Genomic DNA, 11,223 nt, shown 5'->3' on the forward strand with positions numbered 1-11,223 from the left:
AGGGAAGATTAGCCAAGCACTACTTCTGATACTATTTATGTGTTGCTACTGTTGTTGAGTAATTTTCAGTCATATCTGACTCTTCATGATCCCTTTTGGGGTTTTCTTGGTAAAGATACTGGAATGGCCTGCCATTTCCTTCTTCAGCTGGTTTTACAGATGTGGAAACTGAGGCAAACAGGGGTAAGTGACTTACCCAGGGTCACAAAGCTAATAAATGTCTTAAGGAGGGTTCGAACTCATGTCTTCCTGACTCCAGATCCAGAAGTCTATCCACCGCACCACTTCGCAAGGCTGAAATCACTCAACCTGATTGAGGTAATTCTTCAACTTTAAGTTGTGGATGAATCGCTGAGCTACATTATGTCGAGTCTCAGTACCAAGGAATCTCAGAAACAGATCCTGTTATTTGTTTCACTAGAGCTACTACAAACTACAGGATTAGAATGAAATGGAAAGGATCACCCAGAAATTGGGTTCTTAACTCAATGCAAAAGCCCCCAGGTTGTAGGAAAAGTTCACTTAGGAGAGGCTCAATAGAACTCCCAAAAAGTTTATCATATTTTCTGTTTGCTGAATGGGAAGCAGCAATTAATAAACTTTAAACAATAACATTTATTACAATTTGTTAAAACAATAACATTACAATTGAACATTTGCAAAGCACTTTATATATAATTATCTAGTTTGAGCTTTAATGCAACCTATGAGGTAGGTACTAATAGTATCCCAATTATCTTTTTTTTGGAGGGGGAAGGCAGGGCAATTGGGGTTAAGTGACTTGCCTAAAGTCACACAGCTAGTAAGTGTGTCAAGTGTCTGAGGCCCGATTTGAACTCAGGTTCTCCTGACTCCAGGGCCCGTGCTCTACTCACTGCGCCACCTAGCTGCCCCTATATCCCAATTACCTATAAAGAATTTTATATTCACTGAAGTTAAGTTGACAGGATTTGTACCCAGCTCTTCTTTATTCCAAGTCCAAATCTCAATCTACTACATAATGAGTAAATATTAGAATGCTAGGCTGACAGCTACTTACTTTAATTGCCCTCCTCCTCTTCCTACCAGTTCCCCTTTTCACTGGAGTTGTGTGGAGGAATGGGAGCAAAGAGTAAATACAGCTCAAGCCTTAGACTGCTTCCCATGCCTATCTCTGAGGATAACTTCCTCCCTTCTTCTCAAGATCAATCCCTTCTCTGCTTTCACCATCTTCTGTCCCACAGGGTCCAAGGAATCACTAAAAATTCTTTACAACATTTTAGGCATAAGCTGCTGGTAAGAGGCACTTGTTTTAATTAGAGGGAAAGTTGAGACCCAGCTAAATGTTTTGAAGAAATTTTTTGAATGTGGGACAATCACAGTCCCTCAAAGCTGGAAGCACCTCAGGGTACATTGCTGCTATACATGCATGGTGGTATGAAAAGAGCTCTGAACTTGGAAACACTCTCAGGCTCACTTCAGCAACTAGAGAGCTATGTCTGTGACCTTGGACAATCACTCAACCTTTCTGACACTCAGTTTCCTCCTTTGCAAGGTAAACTTAGGATTAGAAATGATCTATAAGATTCCTTCCAACTTTACTATAATACTCCTTCCAGCCTGATATTTTATATCAGTATTTTATATCCCCATATGTGATTGCAGAGTTTCCTTCAGTTTGATTCAACAATTATTTATTAATCACTGACCACAAGGCACTGTGCTTAGTGCAGAAACTGCAAAGATAGGGACAAACAGGTTGCTGCTCGGCAGCAGCTTACATTCTACTGGGTGAGGGATGGGGAGTAAGAGAGAGATAAAAATTATAAAATCTGCAATCAATCAAAAAGCATGTTTTACGTGCCTATTGTGTGCCAGGAACGTGCTAAGAGAAGGTAATTGGAAGCGCCAAAGAGGACGAATAACTGGGGAGATTAGGAAAAGCTTCTTAGAGAGGGTGGCATCTAAGCTCGACCCTGAGGGAAGATGAAGGTATTGAGAGGCTGAGACAAGGAAGAAATACTTCCAGACGAGTAGAAGCAGCTTTTATAAATGCATGGAGGTAGGCAGAGGAATACAGCATAATGAATTCAGGAAAGAGTATGAATTCTGTTTGGCTAGAACATTGAGTTCATGAAGGTGAAGAATATGAAGAAAAAGCTGAAAACGTAGATAGGAGGCATACTGTGAAAGGCCTTGAATGCCTAGATCCTGGCTGCCTCGCTCTTTGTTGGTTGTTTAAACTGCCAATTTTGCCCATTTGTAAGATGGGTTAATTTAGATCTATTCAACAAACATACACACAAATTAAAATATATATACATACATATATATATACACATACATACATATATATATACACCTGTGCATATACATACACACACATACACACATATATAGACACATACATGCATATATGTGTGTGTATATATATATATATAGTTTTAAAACCCAGTGTCTATTCTCTTTGCGAATATTGAGTAACTTTATAATTAGTTAGCAATAAATATAATTATTTGATATATTCAAAGCACTTATTCAAGGAAGTCTACCCTCAACAGTGTATTCCCAGAGTGTCTCTTTCTTTTCCAGAAATCTCTCTAAATCAGGCATTCTGATGTTTCCTGAGACAGTTACAAAGCATGAAAATGAATCTTTGTAGTTCAGGCCTCCTGAGATTTATCTCCATCTGCTTTTGCATCTGCTACCCTTCAACTGTCCTTCACAACAAGAAATCGGGAAAGTCCTGTGATGGCAACTTAAGGTTGCTTTTAGCTAGTTAACACTTAAGTCTTCCAATTGAACTGTTTTCACTGGGTTGGGTAATGATGTTGTAGCCTGCCATCTCCCCATAGCTTATGGAAACTAACTATAAAAGGTGAGCAGGTATAAAAGATCTTTGTGATCCTTCTCTGTCAAGACAAAAGTTTAGAGCATGAAATTTGAGCATATTTAGCTTGAGGAACTAGACTTCTTCAACTCTTTAGGTAAATTCAGGGATTTATGTTTATTAAAAATACTGTTAATTCGAAGACTTTGCTTCTTTGCAGCTAAGTGGAAAATTAAATGAGCTGCCTCTGGAGGAAAGAAAAAGGAAGGAAACAAGCATTTGTTTTTTTCATTTTTGAAGGCTTTTATTGTGAAGATAACCACTCTTTGTCTAACAATCATAAATAATTGGCTTGTCAGTGATTACTCTGGACCTCCATGTTGAATAAATCCAATCTCTTCTGGAGACATGAGTTTCCTCCTGTATTTCTGAGGTAATGTTTTTACTATTTCAGCAGTATCCGGTAGACCATGATACATTGGCAAACCTGATGATTTATCACCCGCAGCATGCTGTGATATTACAGAAGAGTGAGATAGAAGCACAGATGATTTTAAAGATCCTGGTACAGAGTTAGCTCTATAAGCTTGTGAGAAGCACCACGGAAGACCCTTTCCCCCAAGATGGCGCCAAAGGCGAAGAAGGAAGCTGTTGTCCCCCGCAAGACAGAGGCCAAGTCCAAGGCCTTGAAGGCCAAGAAGGCGGTGTTGAAGGGTATCCACAGCCACAAAAAGAAGATCTGAACATCCCCCACCTTTCGGTGACCCAAGACACTAAGACTTCGAAGGCAGCCCAAATACCCTTGGAAAAGTGCCCCTCGGAGAAACAAGCTGGATCACTATGTCATCAGTAAGTTCCCCTTGACCACTGAGTCTGCTATGAAGAAGATTGAGGACAACAACACCCTAGTCTTCGTTGTGGATGTCAAAGCCAACAAGCATCAGATAAAGCAGGTGGTAGAGAAGCTGTATGACATCGAAGTGTCCAAGGTCAACACACTGATCCGTCCTGATGGAGAGAAGAAAGCCTATGTCTGACTTGCTCCAGACTATGATGCTTTAGATCTTGCCAACAAAATTGGAATCATCTAAACTATGTCCAGCTATCCCACTGCACCTACAATAAAAAGTTTTCCAGTATAAAAAAAAAAGATCCTGGTACATTCAGTTTGGGGTAGCCTTTTCTGTCAGGGAACCTTATTAGTGGAGTATGTGGCTTGACTACCTGCACGACCTGGCTGGCCAGCGCTCTCTTGCTGCCCATGGTGACCCACAGGCGGAAACAAGCATTTATCCATCACTTACTATATGCTAGGTACTTTACAAATACATTATTTAAATCTCACAACAGCTCTGGAAGGTAGATACTGTTATTATCCTCATACAGTTGAGGAAGCTAAGGTAGAAGAAGGTTAAGTGATTTGCCAAGGGTCACAAATCTAGTGTCTGAGCATGGACTGGAACTCAGATCTTCCTAAAAATAACAGCATTTATACTGTTTTCTCTGTACCAGACACTACATCAAGTACTTTGCAATTATTATCTGATTCAATCTTCACAACAAACTTGGGAAGGCAGGTGTTTTTATTTTCTGCATTTTACAGATAAGGAAACAAAGGCAAACAGAGGTTAAGTAACTTGCCTGGGGTCAAATAACAAGTGTCTGAGGCCAATTGTGAACTCAAGTCTTCCTGACACTAGGCCTAATGCTCTAGTGGCTTTCCCTTCAATGGAGGTCTTTAAATAGATTGGAGGGCTCCCCTATCACAGATGCTATAGTGAGGATTCTTTTTCACTGATGGCAAGTCAAATAGGTCCATTCCAACTCTGAGATTTTGTTAACTTAGTAACTGTATGATTGTCTGGCTTTCTTATTCATTCATTTAGTCATTCATTCATTTATTTATATTTGGCATTCATTTTTTAAAATTTAGAGTTCCAAATTCTCTCCCTCCATCCTGCCCTTACCTCAGGCCTTGAGAAGGCAAGAAATATGACATTGTTTATGTGTGTGAAGTTACAGAAACATATTTCCACATTAGTCATGTTGCAAAAATACAAAACAAAATAAAAGCAAGAAAAAGGAAGTGAAAAAAGCTTCAATCTAGAATTCACTTTCTCTCTGAAGGTGGATAACATTTTTCATCATGGATCCTCTGAAATTGCCTTGGATCGCTGTCTTGATCACAGTAGCTAAGTCTTTCACAGTAGATCATCCTTACAATATTGCTATTCCTGTGTACAGTGTTCTCTTGGTTCTGCTCACTTCACTTTGTATCAGTTCATTTAAGTCTTTCCAGGTTTTTCTGTAATCCACCTGCTTGCCATTTCTTATAGCAAAGTAGTATTCTATCGTAACCATATACCACAACTTATTCAGCTATTCCCAGGTGATAAGAATCCCCTTAATTCTCAATTCTTTGCCACCACAAAAAAGTTGATATAAATATGTTTGTATAGAAGGTCCTATTCCCTGTTTTTAAAATCTCTTTTGAGATGCAGACCTAGTAGCAGAATTGCTGGGTCAAAGAGGATGCAAAGTTTTATAGCCCTTTGGGCATAGTTCCAAATTGCTCTCCAAAATGGTTGGATCAGTTCACAACTCCACAAACAATGCATTAATGTCCCAGTTTTCTCACATCCCCTCCAAAATCCAACATTTTCCTTTTCTGTCCAATTAGCCAATCTAATAGGAATGAGGTGGTGTCTCAGAGTTGTTTTAATTTGCATTTCTAGTCAATAGCATTTAGAACATTTTTATGTGACTCTTGATAGCTTTGATTTCTTATTCTGAAAACTGCCTATCCAAATCTTATGACCATTTATCAATTGGGGTATGTCTCTTATTTTTATAAATTTGGCCCATTTACCCATATATTTGAGAAACCAGATCTAGATCAGATCCCTCCCCCACACACTCAGTTTCCTGCTTTCCTTCTAATTCTGGCTGCATTGGTTTTGTTTGTGCAAAACCTTTTTAATTTCATGCAATCAGAATTACCCATTTAACTTCCAATGATCCTCTATTGTTTGGTCATAAACTCTTACCTTATCCACAGATCTGACAGGTAAACTTTTCCTATGCTCCCATAATTTACTTAGGTTATCAACCTTTATGTAGAAATCATTTACCCATTTTGACATTATTTTGGTAGACAATATGAAATGCTGTTCTATACCTAGTTTCTGCCAAACCACTTTCCAGTTTCCCCAGCAATTTTTGTGAAATGGTGAGTTCTATCCCCAAAAGTTTATATTTGGGGGTTTTCATTTATTACTCCTTTGACATCATTTGCTTCTGAGTGTGTGTCTTCATCTTCCTTGTCACCATAGTCACTTTCAATGGTAAGAATATTTTTTGTTTGTTCATTTTTCTAGGCTATTTCTTGATTTTGAACTTTATATTAAAGTTGGGTTTTTTTCCCAGTGTGGTGGTGGGGTGGAGTTGCTGTTCCAAGCTTCAGGCTTTTTGCACTGCTGTTTTCAGAACTAGTTCTTGGGGTTTGGAATTTTTCAGTTCTTCCAAGGTGGTGTGATTCAGAAGGAGGTGTGGTCACTGTATTCCTGGTCTTTACTAAGGAAGGCCTCCTGAGCCCTTGTATCTGCAAGTACTGTTGCTTCTCAGGGGCTCTGATCCCTTGGGACTGAAGGAAATACTGCTCCTCAGGGCAGCATCTTCCACATAGCTGCCAGTGATTTTCTTAAAGTACACATCTAACCATGTCATTTCCTGACTCAATAAACTCCAGCAGCTCTTTATTATCCTTAGGATTAGATGTAAAGTTCTCTAGCACTTAAAGCTCTTAACAACCTGGCCTTAATTTCTAGCCTTATTACTTCCTCCATACACTATGTGGTACTGTAAACTTGGCCTTCTTTTTAATAGATTTTTTAAGAAGTAAACGTTTGGACTCTTTTTTTATATAATTAACAAGCACTTATTTTCTCTCGTTCCTATCCCACTTCCCACTGGGGGAAAAAGAAAAAGAAAAACCAAATCTTTGCAAGAAAAATGCAGAGTCAAGAAAAATAAATTCCCACATTGGATTCCCATATCCAAAAACTTCCTTTTATGCCTGATACTCCAGATCATATCTCTGTGCCTTTGCTCTTGTTGCCTCCCCCAACTGGAATGTCCTGCCTCACCTCTGACTCTTAAAATCTCTAATTTCCTTTAAGGCTCAGCTCAAATGCTGCATAAATCCTTTTCTGATCTCATCTAGGTCCTATTGCCTTCCCCCATCACCCCCTCCCACCTCAAAATAAAGATTTCTTATATTTTTGATTGCACTTATATACCTTTTTTTCTCTCCTTTTCCCCCCATAGAATGTAAGTTCCTTGAGGACAGGGACTATAATTATTGCTTCCACATCATGGGGGTTAGGGGGATGGCACCCTGTAATCTGGAAAATCCACATAAAATTTTTTGGCCCTCCCTTCATATCAGAGAAGAAGTCTGAATTTTTTCTTTTTCTTTTATGGGGGTATTTACAGCAACTTACTGTAAAATCTGAGTTAAGTATTTGATTATAGGCTATATGTAGGTCAATGATAAGTAAAAATATTGTACAAAAAAGAAATACAAAATATGAAATGATTTTTTTAAAATGAAACAAATTTGAAGAGGATAATACTGAATGTACTTCATGTATAACAAAAGACATTTTAAAAAAATAACCATTGAGTAGCATTTGTAGTGTTTCTTAAATATCTGTTTTACCCCAGATCAAGAGGCTGAATGAAAGATGTTACATTAGGTGGCATGTATATGACTTCAGTGCCTTCAACATGGAATTCATGGGGTTCTGGGTAGCTGGGGGCATTGTCCAGAAGCAATAACACCTGTATGATCCCTTGCTGACAAGGTATTTTCTAACCTCCAGCACAAAACCCAGATAGAAGTATTTAATTTCTTATGCCAACTTGTGACACATCGAAACCACAATGGGGAAAGTCTCAATGTGTAAGGGATAACTATATTTTATTTTTGTGCCTCATTAGTTCTTAGCATAACCTCATACATATTAGGCATTTAATAAACAATTGTTGACTGACATAATGGAAAACTATTAGGGAGTCTAGAAAGCTAAGTTGTAGTCTCTGTGGGCCTGGTCAACTGATTCAACATTTCTCAACTTCAGTTTGCTTTTCTACAAGAAAGGAATCTATAATATAACTTGTCTAGATTTCTAAGTCAGTGTTTTCCAAACTCTGTTTTCCACAATGCAAATAGGAATCCTATTAAAAAATGTCAGCGCTTGAAGTATTTTACTTTAAAAGATTAATCATCATGGATATATAAAAACGCTATGTGCGATATTTTTTCAGTATGAAAATAAATTTAATTCTATTTCGAGATTTCCCCACCCACTTTTATCCTAAAGGTACTACATGTCCTCACTCTCCCTTGATCAGCATTTATAGGTTCCATCAACATAATGCAAGAGTGGGCCACAAGCAAATTTTTTTCTAAGTAACGTCATTCTAAATAATTCTGTGCACTAGAGAGAATACAAAGACACAGGAAATTTAGTCCTTGTGCAACTGCTTACTGCATTGTTAGAAAAAGGACACGTACCCAAATAAAAAGTTAAAACAAAACAATCTATAATGCCTACATATCCTTTAAATGATGGAGGTCATTGGCCCTACGGACAAGTCTTGAATCAATTGTCCTTGCTGCTTTTTGTCATCAAAATATATACATTATTCTATATTCTTGAATGAAGTGGGGGAAAATGAAATCACTAAATGCCTACCAGTGCCAAGCACTGCGCTAAGTACATAAAAGTAAAAAAAAAAAGATAGTCGCTGCCCCCTAGTCATTGACATTCTAATGTGAAGGGTCAGCAACACTTACAGGTGAGTGGTGGTAAATAGCATTTTGTTCTGGAAAGTTAAAGGGATGATAGAGGATATAGAGAATTTGTGATAAGACGAGGCAAACAATGTGTCTCTCTTGATTTCGGCTATAGGAGAGAATACTGTTGGACTCTGGGCAGCAGAATTATGCACCATGCTTGCTCATCTGAGTAGCAGAGTGACATGAATCTGGCTGTTAAGAAAAATGAACTCCTTTATCTATAACTATCCAAAGACCTAAGTGATTCTCTAGACCCCATACTTAGGAGTTGTCTTAATAACAGGCTACCTAATTAGGCTTTCTGAAGCCCCTATATGGATAATCCATAATGCTGGAGGATCCCTCTAAAATGGCCATTTGTCAAGATCTTTACCAGAGCTCCTCCTTGCTGCTGAACACGAGTTCCTCCTTCGGAGTTGTTTCTTGCCTCCACATTGTCATTCTCATTTTCTTTGTGCTACCAGGATTCAATCCAGTCCTTCTATGGACTACAGGTGGTAAGTGGAGCAGTAGGGCAGTTCATTGACTTTTTCTTTTCAGAAACAGAGGTAGCATTGACATTATTATAGTTCCGAGGGCAAGATACAGAAAGGGGAGTGTAAGGGGCATGTGAGGGTCAGGATGGAAAATAGCCAGGGTGCAGAAATACAGTCCTACAGAGTTCAGAGCTCAGTGGCTTAGTGCTTCCTGGGTATGGTCTCTGGAGGCCCATTTTTGGAGGGTAGACCAGTTGTAGCCAGATGGAAAATGGCTAGAGTAAAGATTGAGGATGCTAGGTCCCAGAGAACTCAGAACTGAATGGTTTAGCTTCTCTTCACCCTATCCCCAGGTTTTCATTCAAATCTCAACATTATTTCTCTCCCAACCCTAATTCTCTCTGTATAAAGAGCAAGTTTTTTTTTTCCAATTGTATCACTAATCAGGTTTTCTTCATCATTCTATAGGGAAAAAAACAAATCCTAAAGTAATACCAGGAATAGTCTTGAACCTACCAATCCATAATACTTTATCTGCTCCTTTAATGCCATGATATTCCTTGCTCCTACTTTATTGTTTTACTGAAAACTCCAGGAAGTCTGAAACGTGGTTCTGGTGAGATTAAGTCTCCCACAAGATAAATAGTAGCAATGTATCACTTTCTTGCAACATGGTTACCTTACTCCTAAACTCCTATTTCCACCAGCGAAGAGAAATATCCATGACTCCTTTATTTCCTTGACCATTATAAATCATAGGGCTTTTAAAGTCCTGAAGACAATGAGGAACTTTAGGAACTGACTAGTTAGTAGATGAGGCTTAATTATTTGAAATATACTGCAGATATGGTTATAAAAGTCAGCTATAGGTCAGTTGCAGAGAGACGTAGCCTGAGGCAGTTTGTGCTCTCCGACAACGCTATTTGTGGACTTTCAACCCCTCCACTCTAACTCCTGCCCATTTAGGTTGGAATTAAATGTGGGACACCCACCACCAGTGGCTGTATTCATTGGAAGGCTGAATCCAGCAGCCATAGAAAAAGATGTAGAAGATTCTTTATAGGATATGGACGAATAAGACACATTGATCTGAGGAACCAAGAGATGCTGGTGATGCTGTTTATGAACTTGATGGAAAGGAACTCTACCCGCAGTGAGCGGGTTACTATTGAACACGCCAGGGCTCATTCTAGAGGTGGACAAAGAGGGCGATACTCTGATCAATTTAGTAGCTATTGTACCCGAAATGATAGAAATGCCCCACCTGTACGAACAGAAAATTGTCCTTTAGTTGAGAATTTATTTTCACGAGTCAGCTGGCAGGATCTCAAAGATTCCATGAGGCAAGCTGGGAAAGTAACCTTTGCAGATGCTCATAGGCCTAAGCTAAATGAAGGGGTGGTTGAGTTTGCCTCTTATAGTGACTTAAAGAATGCTATCGAAAAACTTTCTGGAAAAGAAACAAATGGAAGAAAAATTAAACTGATTTAAGGCAGCAAAAGGTACAGTAGGTCGAGAAGTCAGTCATGTTCCTGTACTAGAACCTCTTTGAGATCTTGGAGCTGATCTCTACTGGTAGCTGCAGGTCTTACAGCAGGTCCAGAGGCTGGAGCCATAGCAAACCCTAATCTGTCAGTAGGTCACCTATGTCTAAGAGCCAGAAATGGGGCTCTTCAAGTACATCGAAATCTCCAGTATCTGTGGAAAGCTAGAGATCCAGATCTAGGTTTAGATCTGTTGACAGTGGCAATTGAACTGTGTACATAATTTGCCCTGGGGACCTTTAAAAAATGACAAAAATCAAAGCATACTTGCTAAAAATCCTGGTATGTGCTTTTCTGGGACAGGGGAGTTGGGGGGTGAGGGAGCTGGAAATTTTTGTAGATGTGGTCCACCCAGGGTTGTTGGAAACTAATTGTATAAAATGTCTTTTGATAAGCCTTAAAAAAAATCAGCTATAAGATTGGGAATGTTGTGGATGGGAGCTGCCGCCTATACCATGGATGGCGTAGCTGACAAACTAATGTCAGCTCTGATCTCTATACCTTGATCTAGACATGTCATCCTTTCCAAGG

At 39.0% G+C, this 11,223-nt stretch overlaps 1 protein-coding gene and 2 pseudogenes across 1 annotated transcript; 2 read left to right on the forward strand and 1 right to left on the reverse strand.

Moving 5' to 3' along the window:
• Nucleotides 1–3,171: 3,171 nt before the first annotated feature.
• On the reverse strand, nt 3,172–4,072 carry LOC118840260 (28S ribosomal protein S36, mitochondrial-like). The gene is made up of 2 exons (XM_036747745.1): nt 3,972–4,072; nt 3,172–3,379 (listed from the first exon to the last, which is right to left on the reverse strand). The coding sequence occupies exons 1-2, from the start codon at nt 4,070–4,072 to the stop codon at nt 3,172–3,174; spliced, it is 309 nt and encodes a 102-aa protein (XP_036603640.1).
• Nucleotides 3,433–3,900, forward strand: LOC118840259 (annotated as a pseudogene).
• Nucleotides 4,073–9,994: 5,922 nt separating the features above from the next.
• Nucleotides 9,995–10,902, forward strand: LOC118836770 (annotated as a pseudogene).
• The last annotated feature ends 321 nt before the right edge of the window (nt 10,903–11,223 follow it).

This window comes from Trichosurus vulpecula, chromosome 2 (assembly GCF_011100635.1).
Source record: "Trichosurus vulpecula isolate mTriVul1 chromosome 2, mTriVul1.pri, whole genome shotgun sequence".
Lineage (NCBI taxonomy): Eukaryota > Metazoa > Chordata > Mammalia > Diprotodontia > Phalangeridae > Trichosurus > Trichosurus vulpecula.